This window comes from Desmodus rotundus, chromosome 13, assembly GCF_022682495.2.
Source record: "Desmodus rotundus isolate HL8 chromosome 13, HLdesRot8A.1, whole genome shotgun sequence".
Classification (NCBI taxonomy): domain Eukaryota; kingdom Metazoa; phylum Chordata; class Mammalia; order Chiroptera; family Phyllostomidae; genus Desmodus; species Desmodus rotundus.
Genome location: NC_071399.1, coordinates 93331209 through 93355708, shown reverse-complemented (window position 1 = coordinate 93355708; position 24500 = coordinate 93331209). Strand labels below are relative to the sequence as shown.

At 50.5% G+C, this 24500-nt stretch overlaps 2 protein-coding genes across 15 annotated transcripts in view; one reads left to right on the top strand and one right to left on the bottom strand.

The window, feature by feature from the left end:
* Positions 1-17666, top strand: part of SUPT20H (SPT20 homolog, SAGA complex component) — a 30586-nt gene extending 12920 nt beyond the window's left edge. For 8 of the 14 annotated variants that reach the window (XM_053916380.1, XM_053916382.1, XM_053916384.1 and 5 more), the window contains 17 exons: positions 798-937; positions 1141-1297; positions 1392-1448; positions 2509-2580; positions 3852-4003; positions 4920-4946; positions 5455-5487; positions 6041-6158; positions 6809-6911; positions 7045-7203; positions 8902-9208; positions 9675-9829; positions 12075-12130; positions 13967-14095; positions 15016-15121; positions 16437-16543; positions 17190-17666. In XM_053916380.1, the coding sequence (XP_053772355.1) occupies positions 798-937; positions 1141-1297; positions 1392-1448; positions 2509-2580; positions 3852-4003; positions 4920-4946; positions 5455-5487; positions 6041-6158; positions 6809-6911; positions 7045-7203; positions 8902-9208; positions 9675-9829; positions 12075-12130; positions 13967-14095; positions 15016-15121; positions 16437-16543; positions 17190-17327 (2016 nt within the window). In that variant the 3' untranslated portion in view covers positions 17328-17666. Of the gene's footprint in view, positions 1-797; positions 938-1140; positions 1298-1391; positions 1449-2508; positions 2581-3851; positions 4004-4919; positions 4947-5454; positions 5488-6040; positions 6159-6808; positions 6912-7044; positions 7204-8901; positions 9209-9674; positions 9830-12074; positions 12131-13966; positions 14096-14296; positions 14452-15015; positions 15122-16436; positions 16544-16788; positions 16892-17189 lie in introns of those variants that run through there. The other 6 variants (XR_011650727.1, XM_053916374.2, XM_053916376.2 and 3 more) reach the window with 6 other exon arrangements.
* On the bottom strand, positions 17591-23757 carry EXOSC8 (exosome component 8). The gene is made up of 11 exons (XM_045200962.3): positions 23582-23757; positions 22513-22549; positions 22226-22289; positions 21591-21664; positions 20291-20336; positions 19537-19642; positions 19407-19452; positions 18657-18753; positions 18304-18424; positions 18104-18210; positions 17591-17800 (listed from the first exon to the last, which is right to left on the bottom strand). The coding sequence occupies exons 1-11, from the start codon at positions 23596-23598 to the stop codon at positions 17685-17687; spliced, it is 831 nt and encodes a 276-aa protein (XP_045056897.2). The 5' UTR covers positions 23599-23757; the 3' UTR covers positions 17591-17684.
* Between the last annotated feature and the right edge of the window lie 743 nt (positions 23758-24500).

Here is a 24500-nt window from a genome sequence, read left to right as displayed (position 1 = left end):
GGCGTTCCAGGTGTGTGTGAGTCACTCCAGCACAGCACGCAGGGACCGAAAGAGTGAGAGCGGCAGGTGTCGAACGGAAGTGGGTGCTGGTGACCGGGTGTCCTTCCGCTTCTGCTCTGAACATTTGTTTTAAAATTTCCGTGATTAAAGGTTGAATGGAACCATTGAAAGGAACAGTGGGGTTTTTTTCTTGTAAAAGTTTTTATTCGGCAATATAAACTGACTATCTGATTCTAAAAAAATTAGTTATACCTGTTAAAACATTTCATAGAAAAGTAGGATTCAGAAAGTAGGTTATATACCAGTGAAAAGCCTGTGTTCTCTTTGGAATGGGGCTCCTGGGGTTTGTTTACACAGTGTCAGCACAGTCCTTTCTGTGTAATGAAGTGCAGCTGAGTGTAGGCCATTAGCTCCCGGTTCCCGAAGAGGCTGCGATCCATCTCGATCCTATCAGCCTGGGAGGAGGAGAGCATTTTGTGTTTTGTTCACCACTGCTTCCCACTCCTAGAACACAGCCCGACACCCAGTAGTGCACAGCCAGTATTTGCTGGATTAAGGAATGGCACCCTTAGAGTTGGACTGCCGTGTGCACTGGACTGCTGGCTGACCTGCCCTCAGCCGTGTCGCTGTGGCTGTCAGGGTTTGAACCCCTACCCACTGCGTTGGAACTTCAGAGAGTGCCTTTCACTCCGTACAGTCCGGCTCTCAGCGGAGTGGCAAAGACCGTGTCTGGGTTAAGGGGTGCATGTGACTTGGAGATCTCACGTCTGGTCCTGACACGTGCGCCCACTTTGCAGGAGGACAAGCTCTTGCTGGAGAGCCAGCTGATCCTGGCGACAGCGGAGCCGCTCTGCCTGGACCCGTCCGTCGCCGTTGCGTGCACCACGAACAGGCTGCTCTACAACAGGCAGAAGATGAACACGCGCCCGCTGAAACGGTAGCGTCCTTGTGGGTGGGGCTGGGTGCTCCTGGGTCGGGCTCTGCGTCCACCCCCTGCGTCCGCCCCCCCTACACACACACTCTGGTGTCCTGCGGACACTTGTGATTTAATTGCATAGTTAGTGCTTTCCTATTGAAGCCCATGTTTATTCAGAACTTCCTTTATGAGCTTTGTTTAGTTCAAACCTCTTAATGATCCAGGTGTTTCAAGAGGTACTCCAGGTCCTCTCTGAACCGCCAGCAGGACCTGTCCCACGGCCCACCCCCGCCTCAGCTGAGACTCCTGGATTTCCTGCAGAAAAGGAGGGAGAGGAGAGCAGGGCAGCATTACGACCTCAAGATCTCCAAAGCAGGGAACGTAAGTCTGAGTGCGAGAGGTGGAGCTGCTGCTTGGCCGCGAGCCCTGCCTCGTTGTGATTTCCGGGGTGCTTGTGCTGTCTTTGTTCTTGCAGTGTGTGGACATGTGGAAGCGGAGCCCCTGTAACCTGGCCGTGCCTTCTGAAGTGGACGTGAGTCAGCTCGTGACCTGTGCTTCCTTTCCTACGAGGCTCCTCTGTTCAGTAGGAACTCACACTTGGGCCAAAGAGTCTCACTTCTTTAAAAAACAGAATAGTGGATTGTTTTTTGAATCGACTGCGCAACTTTAGAAGCTGTGTTCTTCTTTCACGGTTACTTGTGTGAGACTCACTGCTTGACGTAGGGTCTAGAGCAGGCGTGGTAACCGGAGAACGTTGGAATGTGGGGAAGACGGTACGCATTGCGGAAGTATGCATAGAATGCCTCCGGTTTTTTCCAGATTTTACCATAATTTTCTGGTAATGCTTTTTCTCTCAAACCTGGATAACTGGGAACGACTGGTCTTGGAGCCGTGGCCAAGGTGCGGAGCCTGGGGTGGCATTCTTCCTGACCCTGACATACCTGACCAGAGGCCGCAGAGAGGCCTGTGGACGAGTGGTCCCTGGTTCTTTCCTTTCTCTTCTCTCTGTCCCGCTTCCTTGTTATTTACTCAGCGCTCAATAATTGCTTAGGTGTTTGCTCTTCTGCATCCTTTTCAGGCTAACACATGGACTACTCTTCTTGTCTGTGATTTTTTTTTTAAAAAGTATGAAAAGCCTCACCCCAAATGTCATCAGAAGTAGACTGTAGGTGCAGCTCGAGAGAGCCAGCCTCGCTGACCTCTGGTGGCTCCCGTGGCCCTCCGTGAAGGCAGCCTGAGAAGCAGAGAGTTAGTGTCCACGCCAGAGGCTGGGCTGTGGCCTCAGAGGGCAGGCTGCATAGCTGACGCGGTGCTGCCCAGCCCTGAGGCCATGCGCGCCGCCCTTCCTGTCATGGGCTGAAAGGAAGGGGCGCTGTCCAGGAGGGGCAAAAGCACCCTGACTTTGTTTATTTTTAAAACCAGTTGGTTGAATTGAATCTATCAGGCGAGTTTTAAACTACTTAAGTAGTTGGTGATACTAGTGATTCAAGAATTCTTGTCCTAAAAAGTGCACTGTATTGAGTCACTCAGATTCTTCTCTTGGTCACAATGCTGATTCCTCTGTGTCCCGTGTTCCCTGGCTTGTTGCTTAGGTGGAGAAGTACGCGAAAGCGGAGACGTCTATCCAGTCTGATGACTCGCAGCCCGCGGTCTGGCCGGCCCACGTGAGTGACCTCCGGTCTTCCTGTCTGGCGGTGGAGGCACGGACCGGGCCCTTACTGGATGGAGCGTGAAGTGCAGTGGCCTGTATTATGGTCTTTTTATTTAAAAGGACTTCCTGGGAGTTGTTGAATTAAAAAAAGAAACAACTATTTAGTTTTGTTTTTCACGAAGTGTGGCTGCCAGTTTCAAAAGCAATTTTAATGCATGGCTAAGTTTTTACTGTCGGTTGCATATTGGTAGTTCTGATTTGTTAGTAACTAGTAAATTACTTTAAGTATGTCTCTTAAGAGAAACGTTCTGTGTAAGTTTTCCTGTTTGTAGTAATGACTTCTTAAAGGGAGAGATAGGCGTAACTTACTAAATGAGATGAATCTAGGAGTGAAATGGTGAGATGCTTTCTACGTGCAGCAGCAGAAAGACTGACGACCAGTGGAGGCAGGCTTGCCTTGGAAAGTTCTATCGTCTCGGTGTTTAGTACTTGCGCTCGTGTGTGCGGTCTGTGACAGTCTGCTGCATGTCACTCCGGCATCGTTAACTAGGCGCCCCAGTGGCGCTCTCCTTCCCGAAGCTCCTTGTGGGAAGGAGCCCTGGGCTCTAGCTCTCCTCTGGGGCAGGCTCAGACAGGTGCTGCGTGTCCTCCTCGTGCCGGCCTGCTGCTGGGTCACCTGTGCCTGGTGACTGTGCTTACTTGAGAAGGTGTTTGTCTGGGGTTGAGCAAAGACATTTTAAACCTAAAGGAAGGTTTTAAAGAGTTCTTCTGAGCTAGAGCTGAGGACCAGGGCCAGAAGCAGAATCTCCAAGGATTGAGAGAAGGCCTTTTTATTTTACGTGTTTTCATGAAAAGAGAAGACAGGAGGAGGGATGCGTGAAATCCTGCTGGTGGTAAATTGAGGAGGCAGGAGAAGGTAGAGCAGGGAAATGTCTAGGACTGGATAAGAAGTAAAGTGGAGTGACATTGTTTCCTCTCCCTTGGTGGCTGCAGGGCAGTTAGCATTCAGCACTGACAGAGAACGAGGAGCGTCAGGGCTGTGTTCCCCGTCCCGGGCGATGACCTCTGCAGGTCTGGGGAAGCGCGCGTTCTGCCAGAAGCGGGGGTGAGGTTTGCTGAGGGTCCAGGTTCAGGTGTCCCACAGGGCTAGGACGTCACCTCCATCCTAACCTGCTCAGTCAGGAATTTTAGGACCAGGACCCCCTGTGGGATCCCCTGAGCCAGCGCGGCTGCCCGCTCTGCCAGGAGCCCCCAGTTCACGCTGGGACGCGCTGCCTTTCTTAGGACATGAAAGACGACTACGTGTTTGAGTGCGAAGCCGGCACTCAGAGGACAAAGCTGACTATTCTGCAGTCACTCGGCGACCCCCTGTACTACGGTAAAATTCAGCCTTGCAGAGAAGATGAGGAGACAGACGGCCAGACGTCTCCATCCCAGTGAGTACCTTCACACACGTGACTGACAGCACTAGCCGTCACGGCGTGTGCCAGCAGCCACCGACAAACATCACGAGTAGAACCTTCCCCTTGGGGACCATTGCTGCTTAAACACTTCCCTTGGCGTCGGCAGTGGGCCTCAGTAGTTACACGTGGTCCAAGAATTACTTAAAATTGGAGCAGTTGTTTGAAACCTGCGGCATTTGTACGTGTTGCCGGACGTGCTGTGACGGTCTGAGGAGCGTGCTTGCTGCGGGGGGGGGGGGCCCCTCTGGAAGTGTGTGTGCTTGGTTGTCCCTGACTCTGAACTGCGTGGGTTTAGTGCAAGGCTTTCAGTTCTGGTGGGAGTGGTTTTGTTTCTTAATCAAGTTGATGGTGTTTTGAAAAGAAGAAAAAGAGCTCAGCAGGAGGAGCCACGGCCAGGTCTGCGTTAAACCATCCATAAAGCCTCTGCTTCCCCAGCCTGCTAACTGAGGTCTCAGCAGAAAGCTGGGCTGTAAAGAAAAGCCTCGCCGGTCCCTAAGTGGGTGTTGACGGGAAGGCCAGGCCACTCGGGGGTCCCTCAGCCACTTTTTCCGCATCAGCAGTGTCTGCTATTGCAGACCCAACTAGAAAGACCAGGTAGTTTGGTTACCTTAAAGGTACACATTGGTCATTGTGAAGAAATTTTAAAATGTCGTGAACACAAGAGAGTAACGTATGTTCCCAGTGTTAAAAACCAGTTCAAAAAGCCAGCCGGTTAGACTTGTTTAACAAGAATAAAATCCGGTTTCTGCCTTTACACTGCAGAAGTGCCATGGGGGTTATCACCCCCAGCCGTCCTCCGTTGTCATAAATTACTTGATTTAACAACTGTGAAGTTAAAGTTTGAGCTGCGTTAACCAGACTTTTTCTTTTTTTACATGTTATGTTTCAGCTCCTCCACAGATGATCATTCAAATTGGTAATTAAAAAAAACAAACTATTTTAATCTGTTAAATCACATAAATGTCACTCTCTTTAAAGACTTTGTAAAGACACCGCCTCTGAATTGGCAGGAAGCTTCCTCCCTGTCTGAGATGGGATCTGGTCCTGCCCTGTGGGCTCCTGACTTGCAGGGTCAGAGGTCACAGAGGGGCAGGAGGCCGGGCAGACCCTGTCATTGGGCGGGTTGGAGGCACTGGGCACACCTGTCAGCCCAGGTTCTGTTTTGATACTTAAGTTTTGTGCCAAAATAAACCTTCCTTAAATTATATCAGCTAAATTACTCACAAAATTATTTTATTGCATGTAAAACTTTGTCATTGCTTCACAAGCTATAAATGTATTCTTAATTCTTTTTATATTGGTAGATTTTAATTCATAAAATTATTGTCATTAAAATATGGAAGCTTTCTAAAGTAATCCTAGGCCTTTCTCTTTCTAAGAGAACTCTTACTAATACTTCTTTTTTTTTTTTTTTAATGTTTTAGGTTCGTTATTGGATCAAAGACCGATGCTGAGAGGTATTTTACTAACATCTGTATTTTTGATCTGGGCGGATGTGAAAAATTACCCTTTAGGGACAAGAGAGTACTTCAGTACACTGAAAGTTTGCTTTTAGTGAGGCTGTATGAAGAACTAGTATTTTTAAAAACAGATTTAAGAAAGTAACAATTGAAAGAATGCTGTTTATAATACAGCTTTATTTTAAGTAAAAAAAAAAACCTAGCATATCTGTGGTAGGTCAGGGAGAGGGCCTTTGGGTAGCACTTTATATTCAGAATGTGAAGTGCAAGTTAGTGGTAATTATTTTGGCTGTTTATTGGTTAAATAACCGTGTAATTTCTGTGTTCGGAGTAAGACACAGACGGTACAGCTTAAGATTGGTGATGTTTAAGCCTTGGCTTGCCGTTGAAGAGACTGGAGGGGTGTGCCTTTAACAAGACAGAAGATTGTCAGTCTTTATTTTTTGTGTTAATTTTATGGATGTTTTAATTTGACAGTTGTTATCTCATTTTCTGTATATTTCATGTACAAAAGGGTTAGCTGACTCTCACCTGTGCTCTGCCATTGCAGGGTGGTCACTCAGTACCAGGAGCTGGTCCAGAGCGAAGCCAAGCGTCCGGTCAAGATGTCGCACAGCTCCAGCGGCTCAGCCAGCCTGAGCCGGCCTTCTCCAGGGAAAGAGATGGAAGTGGGTTTGCTTCCCGTTTTGTGCCCAGTGTTTTTTGTGCTCTATTTTTTTAATCATCTGAGGATATGTTTGTTGATTTGGGGGGAGGGGCGTGGAGAGAGAAACATCAATTGGTTGCCTCCCATACCCACCCCAACTGGGAATTGGACCTGCACCCTTTTGGTGCTCGGGATGACGGTCCAGTCAACTGAGCTGCCCGGCCAGGGCTGTACTGTTAGTTTTGGTGCCTAATAGTTGTTAAGGACTATTTTGAGGGGTGCTTTTAACTTTATTTTCTTACTTAACTTTTTATAAAGGAAATTTTCAAATATACACAAAGGTAGAATAAAAAGTATAATGAATGCCTGTGTCAAGGAGTCACAGGACTCCTACAGTTGCTGCTTTCCTGGGTAAAGTTTAAGGATGAAGCTCCCTCTGCCTCCTCCTCCTCTGCCCCTCTCTGTCAAGCTCCCTCTCCCCACCCTACAACCCAGAAGTTCTCCTTCACTGTTTACGGACTCTGGGTTATTTAGGGACCTCCTTATGTGAAATTAGGCTCCTCTATCTGTAGCACTTCGAGGACTCCTCGGAGATTCAGTTGTTTCCCCCGGGAGTTACCTCGGTGCTAACTGACGAGACAGTGATTCTGACAGTGCGCTTCCTGCCCTCAGCAGCCTGAGACCGCGTCTGTTCAGTCTTCGGTGCTGGGGAAAGGAGTGAAGCACCGGCCACCACCCATCAAACTTCCCTCGGGCTCGGGAAGTGCTTCTGCAGGTACCGCGCGCCCTCCTGTCCTGTGCTCCCTGGCAACAGCCATCCTGTGGTCATTACTCGTCTTTAAAACCCGACCCATCTTTGGACTTGCACAGGCCTTTGAGTCATAGGGAATAATTTCATATTCTTCTAGGTAACTATTTCACACCACAGCAGGCCAGCAGCTTTCTTAAGTCTCCAACTCCTCCTCCTGCTTCCAAGCCACCGAGTCTTTCTCGGAAGTCATCCGTGGACCCTGGTCAAGTCAGCCTGCTTTCTCCAGCCGCCCTGTCTCCCGCCGGCTCCTCACAAAGTGAGTTCTGGTTGGTTCAGATTCGTACCTGAACTCTTCGTAGGCCTTAGCGTCAGGTGTTTCTTGGCCAGTTTTCTTGGCCAGTGAAATAGTGAAAGCTGGAAGTACTGTGTACCCAAAATGCATTAAGTTCTGAGATGCTTCAGGCAGATCTCTCGTTGGTTCTCTGTATTCATTCTGTGTTGAGTGTAACTGTATCTGTTCTTCGTATTTATGTGTGCACTGTGTGCCCCTCCTACAGACTTACAGCTCACACTCCTTTAAAAACCTGGTAGTTAGAGATGGCGAGAAGATTCCAAAATACTCTTTATTTCAGCGCACACCAGGATTATTGTACATTTTACATAAGCTGTGTAGCTGGTACGAAAAAAGTGCCACAAGTGTTCTTGTTACAGTCCTATCTGTGTGTGTGTGTAAGGAGCCAGCTGTCGCTGAGGTGGGGATGCAATAAACTGAAAGCCAGTTCTTCAGAAACACTCCTACACTCTTACAAATTACTGTCGGTTACTAAATGTGTTGGTGATCATAAAGCGTTCTGGCGATAGAAAATGTGGTTTTTAGTACTGAATACTTTTTTTTAACATTAAAGAGTTACACAAGAATTGTAGCATTAGTTTGGGAGAATTTCTTCAAATTACTAAATATCTGAGATGTTTTGGTGCTAATTTGCAAAAAAGCAGTCCAGTTTTTTAGATTTTTTGCAGGTAAGTGCAGTGTGCTAAAAGTTCAGTGCGCTGCACGGTGATAGGGCCGTCTTCGCAGTAGAGAAAAACCGCTCCGTCTCGATAGCTCAAAAGGTGTCATTTTTCTGCCTTCTTGTTTTGCACAAAGAAAAACTTACACATTTCCTGGAAGTCTTATTCACACTTCTCATGTTGTGGGTATGGATTGTGTTGTCTACTGCACGCAGTTGTTACTTTGAGCGAGGGTCGAGTGACAGCTTCTGGACATTCACGTCTCTTTCCTTTCTTTCTGCAGGACATGAAAGCTAAAAAAGAAAACACCTCAAGAGCTTTTGGTTTTACTCTTTTGGTTTTTGTTTTTTGTTTTTGTTTTTTTTTTAAAAAGTTGATAAACTGTGCATACTTCATTCACAACAGATTTTCTATACATTCTACATTTAAACAGAAGTACACAGTTACTGTTAAAGATGCAGTATCATCTATCAAATATTTGCTTTATTACTGTGTTTTGTAAATTTGTCAGGATGACCTTGATGTGTTAGGAATTAAATAGTATATTTAGGTGTCAAATATGATTGTTAACCACACATAACTTATTAAATATGTTCAGATTTTATCTCAGACTGTTAAAATAAGCAATACTTTTAAGTGAAGTCTTAAAATAGTGAAGTCGTAAATAACAATTAATTTGAATTCCTTTTAAACTTTTTAGGCCAAAGGTGGCACATAGGAAAAGAGCTTTCACGTGGGTGTTGTGGTGGACTGCAATTGCGTGTTTTTACTGTTACTCTACTGGCCTCTCTGATGGGACTTCTAGGTGTGATGTACTGCATCCTTAATTGTAATTGGGTGTAGCAACACATGTATCAGGGGTAGAAATTAACCCTAGCAGTTAACTGCTTTTTAAAAAAACTGGAACAAATTGTCAGTGCTAAGTAAGATTCCATTAACCTTATTTTGAGAAGGACTGGCCATTTATAACAAACTAGCAATTTTTATCTTTCTCAATGAGCAGGATCTGGAACTCCTAAGCCATCTACTCCTACACCAACCCCTCCATCGGCCCCACACCCTCCTGAGGCTCGGAGCTCAGCTCCTAGTGCCCCTTCAGCCGCCCCTCCTCCCCAAGACTCAGGCTCCACCCCTCAGCCCACTTTGTTAGCTCGGTTTGCTCAGCAGCAAAGGCCTCCGAGCCAGGCAATGCCTGTAACGACCGTTCCTCTCTCCACCATGGTGACACCCGTCGCCCCAGGGACCAGCGCCCCCCCAGCCATGGCCACCTCTGCTGGACTTAGCTTCATCAACGTGGTGGGCTCTGTGTGGTAAGTGCTCGGTGACGCTCTCGCCAGCCTGGTGCGTTCTTAGCCTGTGCCATGAGAATGAACTGCACATGCCTGGCACGGGAAGGACACCTCAGTGTCCTGGCCTCTCAACCACGCCCGCTTGAACTTGGGTGCCGCGCTTGCTGCGTGCACTAGGACGGCACTGCCACTTGCCGACAGGCTCGGGGTTCTCTGTGCCCCTCCGGTTCCGTCGTCTAGTCCCTAGATCAGTGCTTCCCCCGTTCAGGTTCTGTTTTAGCCTTGATAAAGACACAGAACTTCATTCGTGATAGCCAAGCTGGCTGTCACTTCCAGCATAAACGTGAAACAGAGTGGAAACAGGTAGTGAAGACAGAGCTACCCTATCATGCTGGGTCAGTGGTCAGCCTGTTCTTTGAGCTCAGAGTGCCATGCACCTGGGGCCCCAGCTGCAGTGCAGGTGTGATGCTGTGTCCTGTCCCCGCAGCGGAGTCCCAGCTCTGAGGAGCGGCTCGAGCCCCGTGCTGGGTGGAAACGCTGGTGCCGTGGCCCCTGCTGGAATCGGCCTGAGCGGCCTGCTGCCCTCGGGAGGTCTGCTGCCCAGCGCGCTGCCCGGGGCAGCGCAGGCCGCTCCACACACAGGTCAGAACACAGGCGTGAGGTGCATGCGGGCGTGGGAGTGGCGCTTCGGTGCTCTGGTTATTTGAGACTTCTGACTTCCTTCGTGCAGTAGCACGCCAAACAGGCGTTTTTAAAAAAATGAAAGGCTTTTTATGTTGAAAGTGTTTTAAAGTCTGATACTTGAATTAAAAACCATCTAGCAGTCAGCTCCTGGGAAGAAACTTGGTGAGCTCATACGTCTCCGCAGATCCGTCTCTGCATCCGAGACACGATGATGAAGGCGGTGGCTGGTCTCCCTGTGGCCAGCGCAGCCGTACTCCACGGCATGCAGGGTGTTTTGAAAACATAGTGTCCTGTGCGAAAAGCGGCATGGCCTGGCCCGGCCCGGTCCCTGGGGCTCGCCGTGGGGTCGCCTTTGTGCCGCACTCGTCTCGTTAGTAAAATGGGGGTAGCGGTGCCTCACTTCACAGTGGTGAGCCTTCAGTGAGTGCAGACCGGCGCAGTGCCCACGCTGTGCCTCGGGCCTCTGTTCGGAGACAGCCGCTGTCGCCGTCACCAGCGGCTTCGTGGGGGTGGCTGTTGCTGCACATACTGGGGACCACACAGCCGCGCTGCGTTTCGTGCTCTTCGGGAGAACGTGTACCGGCACAGCCCACCGTCCCGCTGCTGAGAGGAGATGCAGTAAGAAAAACAAACGTGGTGCAGCAGGAAAGTTGGGCGGGGACTTTATGACTCCAGACATCGGTTTCAACCACTCCCATGTCACGGCACACGCGAACTACAGTTCCGCAGCACACCAGGAAAATGTGTGTTTTGCCTGTCTGTCAGAATAACAGCTATGACTTTGATTGATTCACAGAAAAAGAACTATGCCCTGGCCAGGTAGCCCCCTCGGCCAGCGCGTCGCCCCGTGCACCGGGGCTGCGCGTCCTCTCCCCAGTCAGGGTACATGCAGCATCCAGGGACACGCCAGTGAATGGAGCGCAGGCCCCTGTTTCTCTCCGATTCTCCCACTTCCTCGCTCTCAAAATCAGTAAAGTAATAACAACACTAATTAACCCATTTTTCTTCGTTTTTTTTTTTTAAAGTAACTTTTTAAAAAATCAGGTACCTCTACCTGTAAGTAAGGATTTCTGGTACTAAGAATTAACCAAACACAACCTTATTACTGGACGTGACCAGTAAGGTGCCCCCCTGTTACACGACCTGTGTATTTATGGCTAAAGACAGGGCGCTCCCACCAGACGGCCTCTGCTGTGGTGGCTGCTGTCACGTCTTCACTTGCCATCTCAGGGAGGAGAGGCGAGGGCCCCGGAGCAGTGGCTCCTGTGCCTGTGGCTCCAGAGGCCTCGTGGGTGGGGCCTGGGGGAGGCCGCTGCTCCCTGGAGGCTTCAGGTCCCGCTGCTGTGAGGTGGGAGGGCAGACAGCCCCCTCTGTAGAGCTGCAGGCCTGTACAGGTGGTGTTGACCTTGAACAGGGTCAGGTCATTCTTGCCATAGGGGGTCCCGAAAGGAAAGTTAGTGTTGTCCTATTTTTAATCTCATGCTGCTTCTTGAGTTTTTTATTCAAGGTTTTCATATCTGTGATTTTCTTGCCTCTTGTTTTTTAAAAAATACAATGACTTGCTTAGAGGGCTAGTTACATAGTTAATTAGCGTTGCCATTGGTGTGTGTTGTTAGTGTACTGAGAGACTGGGGTCTACAGTCTAAGCTAAGACTGTGTGTACGTCGTTAAAGTTGGCCTTTAAATTAAAAAAAATGAAAAGGAAGGACACACAGCAGTGGGTCCAGGTGTGTGTTGTGGTTGTAGTTGCAGCTTTGTCTCCTGACCGTCACATGGGCCTGCCCCCGTCCTCTGGCGTGCCTCGGCATAGTTAGCGTTAGCATTTGCACCTCGCTGCTTCTGAGACACGGGTGTAGTGCGTGTCCTCTGCTGCCCAGCACTGGGCAGCGGCAGCCCCAAAAGGGCGGCACCGCTGTCGGCGCCCGCGGTCTCTGCATGTGCCTGGGCCTCTTGCCCAGCGACAGTCACAGTGGTGGGGAAGCAGCCTCCATTTGGAAGTGCAGGCCACCCTGGTCGTTGACCTCGGTACCGCTGGAGAGCAGTGAAGTAGTTCTGTCTTTAAGGCAACTTAAAACTATAGAAAATAAAGCACGTCTATGCAGAAAGTACTGAAAATGCTATGTTTTATGTGCTAAACAATAAAATATTTTCACGTGTGATGAAGTTTTAATTCTATGTTATAACCATGAGTTATGTTTAACAGGTGTTCCGTTTGGTTTAAAAAACACTTCAAGTCTCAGGCCCTTGAATCTGCTCCAGGTAAACCAGCAACCCTGCTTCTCGGTAAAGTTTTTGTACTCTTGTTGTTGTTCTCACGGTGCACACCTATACAAATGGGCCCTGAAATCCCGAGGTGGCCCAGCCTCTTCTGAGGGCTGGTTGTCCCTTCTGCCTTCGGTGGCCGGAGGCGAGAGCGGGTGTTACCGCGCAGAGGCCCGCCCGCCGCCCCGGGAACGGGCCGGTGATAGCAGTGGTGCCTGTGTGTGGGGAAGGGCTCCTCTCCTCGCAGCACACGTCTTACGTGTGCGTGCGTGTAGTGCTGCGTGTTCACCACAGGTTCTGTGCTCGAACAGACTGAGAGCACAGCTGTGTGTTCTTTCCTGGGCACCTGAGCGTCATTGAGCCGGTGTCTGTGAGCTGCAGGCTGATGACGCAGCTTCTCCTGTGGCGGTAGCTGGGCCCGCATGGGCAGTGCGCGGACAGGTCGGAGGTGGTGGACGAGTGCACGTTCCATGGGGGCTCACAGCATTTGGGGTGTCTCCTCCGGGCCCGTGAAGGGCGGACTCCAGGGTTGGAAAATGGGTGGGATTATCTGCAGGGCACTTGGAGAGAAGGGTCTGGACACAAACTGACAGCTGTGCATCTTTGCAGAATAACAGCAACCCAGCTTGGTAGTCAGGGGGAATCTGGAAGTGTGTTTAAAGCCAAAGCCTAAAACGCATCTACCCGAGGTGCATGCCAGCATTTGCAGCCTAGTTGCCGAGCGGGTGACTTGGAGTGCTGACGAGCCGCGGAGCACCTGGGCTCGCACGGCCGCAGCGGGGTTTCTCAGCGGGGTGGGTCTCAGGGACACGAGGAACAGGGCCCCCTTCCCGGAGCTGCTGCGAAGGGGTGAGGACAAAGCCAGTTCATAAAGTAATTGTACTTTGCTACATTTATTATCTCGCGGATGGAGTAAGGAATGTTTGATCTATGCTATGTCCAAATTCTGGCTGAAGGACACCTTTTTAAAACTCGGCAGACCAAAGAATTCTGGGTTTGGTGCTTACTTGAACGTTCTGTTAAGGACTCAAAGTGCTTATAACTTAAACCCATATCGAATAAACTAGAAAAAGCATGTTTCCTGATCATTTGGAATGCCCAGTTTTCATTTTTAACTTGGGTTTCTCTGCCTCTTTAAAAGCCTGTTTGTCAGTTTGAATTAGACTCTGAATGACGGAGGAAGTCAGGTCCCCACACTAAACGTGGGCGTGGAATGTGCGCCCTTCGCAGTCCTCACTGCCTTCTGAGCGCCCGCCCGGGAGGCTGTCGGGGAGACGAGCTTCCACAACCGTGATGCGCACCTCTGACTCTCACCGGCTTCCGGTTTTCACTGCCCAGCGCGCTCACTACCCTGTGTGTCTCGGTGTAAGAGCTGAGGCAGTGAGGCGTTTGCACCCGTCTGTGACTTGAAGCAGAATGGTTTATGCTTGAGAGTGTTACTGTATTTGAGAACCCTCAGCAATGACACTTACAAAAGTTGTTTTTTAAGGGCTCTTTTTTTTTAAGGGCAGAGATCTTACTTAGTTTTCTTTTAGTTTACCTGCTTCTTCAGTCCCACAGGGGTGTCCTGCCTGCAGCCCAGGGTGGCTATGAATGCGGCCCAACGCAAAATCATAAACGCACTTACAACATCACGAGATATTTTTGTGATCATGTGCTGCAACGTATTTAATGTGTAGCCTAAGACAGTTCTTCCAGTGTGGCCCAGAGGTGCTCAAAGGTTGGACACCCCTGCTAGAAGAATGCCTAGTGAATATTACAAAAATACCTGTGGAATGCGGAAATTTAAATAATGTGAAATTGGTTATTAATTAATGTTTCAATTCTGAACAGCTTCCCGGTGGTCCTCTGATCTTCAACACTCTGCAGCAGCAGCAGCAGCAGCACCAGCTGCTGCCTCCGTTTCCTGCCCCGCCACCTCAGCCACCCGCAGCGTCCAGCCCGCAGCAGCCGGGGGAGCAGGTCTGTGCCTTCCCAGCCGAGTGCCCGAGCCCACCATGGCGGTGTCCCATCTGTGTGGGGCATTTCTCAGGGGCCTGTTCTCAGTGTTTTTGCGTGCACTGATTTCCTGCACTGTTTCTTTATTAACAAGAGTAGCTGTTACTCTGATTCTCACAACACTGTACTGAAGATGTGTCGCCACTTCTGCCTTGTGTGGTACAGACAGTTGCAGACGAGATGATTGGCTCCCAGCCCAGCCCAGCCCTTTCTGCCCTGGGGCTCGTATTTCCTACCCAGTCCTCACGCTGCTGTTCACAGTATTTTGTCTCTTAGAATCGAGGTGTTCCTGTTCTCACGGAGCTTGGCAGGGAGGGAAGGTATACAAACTCTTCTATAATGTCAAAGTCTTCCAGAATGGGGTGGAATAAGAATGACAGTACGTTTAAAGTAGAAGGAAGAGCCACTGGCCTTCCTGAATCTCTGCTGCCCTTCCCCTGGGCCACGCACCCAGTCTCCCAGCTCCCAGTCAACACCCAAAACCGCAAGCCAGCCCCGCCGCCAGACCTCCCTTGACGGCCTGTGGGCCTTCTGCCTCCTTTCCTGACTTCTTGTGCATCTGGAAATTCCAATACAATGTTGCTGAGACTGTTTTAAACTTGAAAAAATAGTTTTGAGGAAACTCTCTAGGGAAGCTTTAGGAATTATTAATAGAGCATCAAACAATAAACCAATACAGAATCAATGCTGAAAAACTGGGCTTATTTACCCCCTTTCACAAAGCTGTAAACTTGTTCCTGCCGATTCTAAGTGCCTTGGGAGTCTTTTCGTTATGCTACTCTTTTTTATGAGACCTAGCCTAATAGGGAAAATTACTCTTTTCTTTTTACCAACACAAAGATTGCTTTCTTTCTTTACAAGTCACGTGTGGTTTTTTTACTCAGGGCTCTGAACAAGGCGCCAACGGCCAGGAGCAGGCCTTGCCTGCCCCGCACGCCGCTGTCCTCGGTCTCGCTGGAGCGGGAGGCCTCCTGCAGCCGCAGGCAGCTGGTTGGTATCCGCGCCACATCCTGGGTTGGGTTTACTGAGTTTTGAATCAAGGTGGGACCTCACCTTTTTAATTAGTTTTCCTTCTCTCGGCAGCATTAACTAGGAAAAGTATATTAAGTGTAATGCATGAACTGTTAAATTGGTTTACTGATAGCCCTGAGAATCTTTTTCATTGACAGTTGAAAGTGCTTTGACCTGCATATATAAACAGCAGTTATATTTTGCTTACGTTACAGTTGGTTGGCAAAATGTCACCCAGTCACCCAGCTCCTTAGGGAGCTACCACAGTGGTTAGCGCTTCAGTTTCTCTAGGTGACTGGGACTGTGTTTGGAGGCTGCCTCACCTTTTCTCACTCTGGCTGCCTGTACTTGTATGAGTTAGCGTTCAGTGTCAGCAACATGGCTTGCCGCTCCTTCCATTTGGGAAAATGAGGGTATAGGAAACTGCTTGCCAGTTCCAGCAGTAAATGGCAGACTGAGGAGTACCTTTAATGAAGATTATCTTATCAGCTGAAGACAGTAATTAGAGTTTGAGGATTGACCAAGGGGTGGTGTGAACATTTTGACTCCTCCCTGGGCTTACTGTGGTGCCGTTAAGCCTCCTGTACAAATTTAGAACGACAAGGTCTTTGGGCACATTTAGAGCTGGGGAGTCTTCTTGTGGAATTTATTATTACAAACCTTTATAACAGAAGGTGCACCTTCTCCAAAATGCAGTGTAGTAGAAAGGACTCCAGGCTGAAAACCCTAAGAATGGTGCCTGCCCCAGACCCTCCACGAAAGGCTTCTGGTGGGTCAAGCACCCTGGGCCTGGACTTCCCTCTTCTGGGCAGTGGGAGGGTGGGGCTCCGTCCCCGGCCGCTGGGGAAGGAAACGCAGCCTCGGGCGCTGTCTCTCTCGCTATTCGCGGAGTGCAGCACTCCTCGCAACCTCCGTTCAGGAGCACTTGCCTGGTCGTGTAGCGTGGCTTCCTCCTGCCCTTTTCCTCTTCCATCGGTTCTGTTTTAAGATGTGCTGTTGCACATTTTGCAAGAAAGCCTCTCTTGACACGACAGCGCTGTCCTCAGATTTCGTGGAGGTTCAAGAAGAAAGGGACCCGGGGGGCTCGGGCGCTGGTGCAGGCCCTTCCCTTTCCCGTGGGAAGCTGTCGGTGGCGCCCTCGACTAACAGGAGACTAAACGCTGAAGTGTCTGAGATTTGATACTTGAGATTAATCCCACTGATAACTTTTCTGCGTTTCATTTTCTGTGTTGTCCTTCCCTAACCCCGGGGCCTCCGCACCCTGACGGGCCTGCTCTCCCTCTCCTCTCTGTAGCGCTGTCTCAGCTTGGCTCTGCCGAGAACAGACCTGAGCAAGGCCTCCCTCAGCAGAGACTCCAGCTCTCCCCTGCCTTGCAGCAGCAGCAGCGGCAGCAGATCCAAGTAATCCAGCAACTTCACTCTGATTGCACTTAACGATTCTGGCTCCCAAAGTACCTCAGGATGCCTTAGTTTTGTCTCCCTGCCTTGTAAGACTGTGTAGTAATAGGTAAATAGCTTAGCAAGTTTTACTTTGTTTCAGCCAGTCAGTTGGAGCACTGAGTGTATTTTGTATGTTGAAGCCATTCCTTTGCTGATTGAAGATCTTTCAGTCTGTGCCCGTGGCTCACTAACACCCACTTCCGTAGTTGCGGTGGATTTCGAAGCAGACAGGTGCCAGAGGCTAGCCTGTACCGCGGAGTGAGGCAGGTGTGCCAGTGTCGCTAGCAGACGTCCTGCCTGTTCAGAAAGGTGCGGCTCTGCCACCCTGGGCAGGCAGTCAGCAAGCGAGTGGACCGCCCCACGTGCAGGGTGGCGCTGTGTGGGTAGGACTCTCACAGGAGCGTGTGGTGACTGAAGTTGCTGAGTTACACAGTGTAGACTGGCAGGGCAGAGGGAGACAGACTCGGCGGCCCCAGTGCTGTGTGAATGCGGTCCGGCCCCTTTTGGTACCTCGGTGCCTCCTCCCTCGGTTTGTGCTCTCCACCGCTCGCAGGGAAGGCCCCTTTCCTCCTGCCACACGTAACACCACGTTTCCCTCCCTTTGCAGCAGTTGCGATTCTTGCAGCATCAAATGGCTGTGGCAGCAGCGGCGGCACAAACAGCCCAGCTACGTCGTCACCGGCACACAGGCAGCCAGTCAAAAAGTAAAGTGAAGAGAGGCACGCCAACCACTCCAAAATTCTGAGTCTTGCATTATTTTTTTTTTTTAAATGTAAGAGCAATGAGTCAAAAGGATTCTAAGTTTCTACTCCATGTTTGTTTTTAAAAACATGCCAGTATTTTGCATTGCTAGGTGTACAGACTCTGTACAGAAGCAGAGCCCTATAATTTTTAAATAAAAACAGGGAAACGCTTTAACCATTAGAGTTGGTTTGCTTAAGTCATTGCTTTTTCACGGGGTGTCACTGTACGTAATGTGGAAGTGGCCTAAGAGATACTGAGAATGTCTTAAGAATGCAGTTGGATATTTATTGAGTATAAAAGGCTTGTGCACAGTGTAACAAATACAGTTTTTACAAATCTGTTTTGGAATCGTGGTTGTTTATTTGGGCTTCATACTCTTAATGACTTCGTCCATCAGGTTTTTCACTTCTTTGTGTCTGGTGACCGCCCGGCTCATGCAGTCCTGGAGTTTGGCTCCGGTCAGCCCACTGCCTCCTGCAAAGTTCAGGGCCTGTGTCACGTGCAGTCGCAGACTGAGAGCTGCGGCAGTGGGAGCCAGGGACCCAGTCTCGAGGTTCGCAAGTTAGCTTTCCCACCAGACCTCCACGTGATTCGGACGCACGCCACCACGTAGAAACGGGAGGGATTCCGGGTAGTGAACTGTTGTCCTACACTTGCTGCATTAGGTAACAGATGCCCCACATTCCACTTCCACCCCCCGGCACCCTCCTCCCGCCAACCTAACGTTCCCACTGAGGCTCGATCTCCACGGTTGGGGCTGAAACTGAAGGGCCATGCCTGGTTTGTGAAGGCAGCAGAGCCTGCCCGCCTCGTCCATGACCACCGTCAGGGCTCCGGCTGCCAGGCGCTCCTCCTCTCCGGTGGGGTCGACTATGAGCAGGGTGCTAGGTGAGAAGCGTGGGGTGAGATTACCGACCCGTGGGACGTTCTGTTTTGGAAGAGTACTGAACACGCGGCTCTTTACACCTTCAACTTACTCGTCAAACACCGCAAAGGAAGTAGCAACTGGGTACGTTCTAATGTTCAGGTGACTCCTCTTCTTTAAATTAACTTCTGCTAAAGCCGTTTCTTCATTTATGGTGACTTCCGGCAGCTGCACTAAAAAAAGGCAAATTCTTCACTCTAGTGTAAGTAACAAATACTGCTTTCTTAATTCCTCTCTGTGTAGCTTGTCCAGAAGTACTCTTTAAATATAATGTATGTATAAACCATGTTACTAATTTGGAAACACTAAGATGAATGATAAGCTAAATCATAACAAAAACCTAAAGCGTTTGAGCAAGCTTAACCAGACAGAGGTAGGAACACTGCCTTTGGTACGGGTGCTTACCATTTTTTAAAGCCGCTAACAACGCAAATGTACAGGCATCCAAAACGTTTCCGTCGTAGTCAAGGCAAATGAGGTCGCAGTAGAGAACCCATGCAAGCTGGAACAGTTGACAGCAGGTTGGGCGGTGGGACAGGCAAGACCACCTTCAGGGCCCAGGCCGAGAGACCCGCACAACCCCGCGCCTTCATGCAGTCAGGCCACGAGCAGCGGTGGCCAGCCTCTGCCCACCACGCCCACCAGTGAGGAGCATCTGCATCCCTGTCGCTAAGCTCACAGGTGAGGAAAATGCTTCTGCAAGTCCCAAGTGACAATCACAACGTACTTTCCCAAGGCACCCTTAACACGTGACACGTTGGGGTTTTACAACGCTAGGAAGTATGTGGCCAAACAGGAAAAGCAAACAGGGTCTGGGCAACTGAGGTCTCAGTGTTCACATGGACTTGGGGTTCACAGTACGGATTCACCTTAGACACATTAGCTGGTCAGACACCAGTCGTGCTATAAAGAATAAAAAGCACCCGCTGTAGGAGTCAAGGGGGAGACGGCCTTGGCTTAAAGCAGCTCCAGGTTCGGCCGTATGTCAGTCACAACTGCTGTGTCTTGCACATTGCCCAGCTGGCAGAGTGACACTGGTGGCCCTATTGTGAGATGCCTCGCTGAGAGCGACTGCGCGGGTCACTACCTCCCCATCTCCTCCCCACAGCACTCTTCGGAGTTCTTAACAGCCCACTGCTCCCTGGCTCCTCCTACCTTTCCCGGAGAGATGCACAAGTCCTCCTTCCGAATCATCTGTGAACTTGATGTGACAACAACACAGTAAGTGGAAGGTCAAAACCACCCAGATGTGAACAACAGTCGTGTTTTATTCCTGCGACCTTACTTTTCAACGACGTCTGCGACAAACTGGCTGGCCACCTGGGCCTCTTCCCCGGGGGGTCCTGACCGAAACCGAGACGAGCACAGAGGGGGCAGGTCCACGTTGGGAACTGAAAGACACACTCTGCCGCTAGGAAAGACACGCCCAGGGCCCTTCGGCCTCGCGCGGCGCCTGGCCCTGGACGGGCGGCTCCGAGCGGAAAGGACGGCAAGGCGTCCGTGAAGTCCTGTTTGGCCTCTGTAAGACCCGTGTGTGGATAAAACACAGTCTGCACACCGACTTGTTACCACGCAGATAAAGCCAAAACAAGCATTCACTTGAGCCTGCAATCCTCCGCAGGTTTTCTAGGCTCTTTGAAAGCACCTCAGCCTGCAGCAGGAGGCAGCCCTCTACTCAGACCCAACTGTTCCGCACTTTAAAACGTTGGTTCCCACCGTACAAAACATAGTCCAAGTCAAAAACCCTAAAAGCCGCACGGTGGTGTCGATGGTGAATGCTTCCGGAAATAGGAAAGTTTGCCATTACAGCCCTTTGCCTAGGAGATTGTTTTCTTGGTTGATGACATCTGAATGCATTAAAAAAAATGGATCCAAAAACTTTACAAATTCTCTATTTTGCTATTAAGCTATCTTCTAACAGAAAATTTCAGGGATGTCTCTCATCCCTGTATATTTGTGATTATTATGAATAATTTCCTTCAACTCAACTACTAGGACTTACAGTATTTGTATTAAGATTACAAAACCATTTAACTTACCAACATATCCTTTGTTGGGGGCATCTGGAGGCGGTGCGGCAAATTCCTGTGCAAGCAAATGGGTGTCAGCTGCGGGGCTCTGCCAGGCCGCACGAGCTAGTGGCCACGGGTGTCTGCGGTGCCCGGGCCGGGTCTGGGGGCTCTCTGGACTTGGCCACCACCCAGCATTTGCTCTGCAGGTGCCGAGGCGCGGCACAGCACTACGCTCGGGTGGCGGCTCTTACAAAGGGGACCTGGGCGTCTGCTCTACCCACTCAGGAGCCTGGAAGCCCCAGGTGACACATCCAGATTTAGGAGTTGATGGTTAATGAATGACACAGGCTGAGCAAAAGCTCTGGAAGCCCCTGGTTCAGGTGGCGGGCCCTCACTTTCTGGCTGAGATGTTGGGTAAGTTACCTAGCCTCTTCCCATCCAACCTTCCCGTCCGCAAAGCGGGATGTTGACGAGGGTCAGGTGAGAACGCTCCAAGTCCTGACCAGGAAACTCGGGCACCGGGCGCTCTGATCCGGCGGAGAGGGGACACCCCGGCTTTGCCTGGGAGCACATGGGCTGGGGGAGGGGGCAGAGCGCAGGCCCTGCGGGCAGGCCCACACTTTCCGCAGGAGCCCCGAGTCCCTGCACCAGTCACAGAGCTTCCCGGAGCCCGCGCCAGAGGCGTGCGCCTCAGGTGACTGTTCTGAGGGTTAAAGCGATTGTGTGCGGCACCTGAAATCAGGTGCCTGCAAAGTGACGGGTGCTCAGTGTGTGGCAGCCGTCATTCCCTCAAGGTTTAATTTTGAGCAGGCTCAACTGTCTGCACATCTGCACAGACTAAATGCCATCACTGGGTAAAAGGACGTCACCAACAACTGAACTTCTTAAAAACATTAAAGGTGGTGCCAATCTGGAAAATTTCTTGACTTCACTACATTTGACAAATGTTCACAAGTTATAACTGAGTAAACTTGGGTCATATTATCTAATTCCCAAAGATGGAAGCTCTGGGTGGGGGTGTCTGACCTTTTGGCGTCCCTGGGCCCCCCTGGAAGAAGAGTTGTCTTGGGCCACGTGTTAAATACACAAACACTAAAGAAAACTGATGAGCAAACGCAAGGTTTTAAGTAAATTTACCATTTTGTGTTGGGCTGCCTGTGGCCCGTGGACCGCGGGTGGGACGCCCTGCGGGGAAGTGGAAAGTACTACGGGCCGGCACCCGACTGACTGCCTGACCAGCCAGAGCGGCTAGCGTGGGTCACAGCCCAGCGAGCGCATGCCGCCGACCTGGCGACTCGGATCGCAGTAGGACGTACGCGAAACCCACCGCTTTAACGCCGCAAATTACCGCCGTATTTCCCAGCTTCACTAAGGCAGAACCATCCGCGGTACTAATTGAACCTGCAAAGACAAGTATTTAAGCAAAATGGAAAGGCGAGTGTTTTGCTTGCTACTAGGATTTTACATGCTACAGAGCCAGGTGCTCAGGAAGTTTATTACTAGCGCGACCCTTCTCAAAGTGGTGCGGTATCTGGGAGTTGCCCAGCTGGCCCTGGCTGTGAGCCAGTTGCTCTGCACTCAGTCCCAGCGCTGCACAGGGAACCGCACCACACACAGTCCCTGGAATTCCTCACCTGGCAGAACTTGGCCAGACTGCTGTGTACGCGGCTCAGAGGCCAAAACTCGGGAATGCCGTACAGGTAAAATGGAAAACCCCACGTTTGCAACAGGAGGTTTAATAAGGACACGGCGTAAGAAATGCCTGTCTTGGAGGTTTGGAAGGAAGGGGGGAAAACTCTAGTAACTTTAAAATTTTAAATAAAGAGCAAATCAATGGAGAGAATAGTGAGTTTTTAAAGATTTTACAAGTAAAAGTTCTGTACTAGTATTAAAAAGCAAGAGATTCTATTTTCGAAACAGAAGCAAGGTCAACGCTCTAACGTAGACGGAGAGCAGCCTCACCCACGTTGACGGTCGTGGCTCTGAACTCGCCCAGCTCCCTCCCGTCCGGACGGCAGTTCTCCTTCTACAGAAACAGGCGCGAAGGGAGGTTACACCCACGTGGACGTTGCACGGAGAGCCAGGGAAAGCACGTTAAGCCCCATTAATTGAAATTCCTTGAATTTTTAAGGTGTGACATATTTTAACATCGGTTTCAGGTGCACAACGTAACGCTCAGTATTTGGACACACGAAAACTGTCTCTAAGAGCGCGATGCTGTCACCACAAGGCGTGACATCTCTACTCACCAAAAACCTCCTGTAATACTCCAGAGGCTCCACCGTTCTGCAACGAGTTAAAAATACGCCTGCGTGAGTTAAAGACTCTTCACAGAAACCCAGAAACGGGCAAGGGCAGACTTCCACAAACTTCCCCACCGCGCAGCGCAATGACACAGGGAACTGACGACAAAAGCAGATCTAGCGACAGCGGAGGGGAGCGGTTCCTCCCAGGAGCACAGGGTGGAGCCCAAAGTCGCGGCGCGACTCCGCTGGGACGTAGGCGGACGTCAGACCACCTCGCTGTGAAGCTCGGATTCTTAACTCACAAGCATGGAAAAAAGTCCCACCTTTATGTCCACTGCCCTGGGACTGAAATGCAACATGTGTTTCAGTCACGACTGTGGGCAACAAACCATGATCCTATCAGCGGTGCCTGCGACGTAAACGACCACGCTTTTGCGGAGCGACCGTCGAAGGCAGGCGTGCCAACCGTCCCTTTTTGACTGCAGGGGTTACTAGACTCCGCGCTAGATCTTGTTAAGAAAGTAAGGAGTATGTACAACACTCTCACACTCGGGCGTTTATACAAAGAGAGCACTGTTTTGGTATAACTTGTTCCCTCTGGATCCCTGCGTATCCACTTAAAAACTTCGCTCCGAGAACGAGAACCTACAGGCTTCACCAGAGCGGCACAAAAAAAGGCTGATGTAAAAACCTTCCGAACTCGGCACAGCCCACTCAGAAATAAATTACGGGAGAGCGAGAACAGGACGGCACGCGGCTCGGACCTTACGCTGTTAAAACACATACCACTGAGTCCGCTGTGGCCGCTACACCCCGAGCCACAGCGCTCCCGGCGGGCGCTCGACTCTACACCCAGCCCTCCCAGCCTCCCGTCTCCCGGCGGGAAGAAGCCCTATTCCGTTCACCACGACCGCCTCCAGGCCCTCCCGCCCGCCGCCTACTTCCGCGGGGTGGGGAACGGCAGGGGGAACCTGGGGGGAGGGGGCTCCCGGTGAGAAAACCCCAGCTAAGGCTTAAATGAAGCCGCCACCCGCCAGGGCACAAATTCGCGCCTCCAGCCTCCAGCACTCACTTGAACCCAGCCGCCATCTTCCCGCGCTCGCGCCTGCGCCTGCGCCGGGGCGACACCGAGCTTGCGGGCCAGGCGCCTGCTTCGCCTCCACATTTTCGGCGGGGACGCCTAGGCCCTCCTCCCGCTGCAGGAGACGCACTAGGCCGGGGCGCGGCGACGCTGGGTCGCGGCACGCCTTCGTTTCCACAGTCCCTAACCAAAATCCGCCTCTAGTTTTTCTTGCTTTCTACGCATTTTGACGAATCTGCTAAGTGATGAATGTCTCTAGGAACAGACTAGTCGTTCAAGCGTTTAAGAGAAAACCGAATTTATAGCAAATTGTCCAGTATTGAGTGTGAGGCATTGCAGAAAAGTGCCTGCGTCCTCTTTCCGCCCGTGTCTTAGGCTAGTCTCGAGCTTTCCTTCTCCCAGGTACAGCGCTCCCGGTTCCAGCGCTCCGGTTCCATCTCCCGGAGATGACAAATGTCCTGTGCGCTCCTGATCGGCTCCGGGTTCTACGCTGCGGGGACCGGGCGGGCTCTCCGGGAGCTGCTTCTGTTCTCAAGCCTTCCACCTGCCTTTGGATAGGGTTGCCAGACAAAATAAAGGCTAGCCAAGTACATGTGGATGCAGATAAATAAAGATTTCTTTTTTCCCTGAGGACGTTCCCAGGAGTGAATGTTAGTAGTTGTTACCAGGGGCGGGGGGAGCGGGGAAAGTTTTAGAAATAATGATGGCTGCCGAGAATTGTGAGCGTAATTAAGGCCACTGTTTTGTACACTCAAAATGGTGAAAATATCGAAAAAAATTATTTTATCACAGTTTTTAAAAAATTATGTAACATACCAAACTTTTAAATGGGTGGGTTGTAAGGTATGGGAATCATATTTTAATAGGGCTGTTAAGAAAAAAACTCTCTTGTTTATCTGATATTCAAATT

Excerpts from the sequence above, each read along its gene's own strand:
- EXOSC8 (XM_045200962.3), bottom strand. Across the intron at positions 22,290-22,512 it reads AGTATTACAGGAGGTTTTTG|AAGGAGAACTGCCGTCCGGA; the intron begins GTGAGTAGAGAT and ends CTGTTTCTGTAG. Across the intron at positions 21,665-22,225 it reads AGCCACGACCGTCAACGTGG|GTTCAATTAGTACCGCGGAT; the intron begins GTGAGGCTGCTC and ends TTGTCTTTGCAG.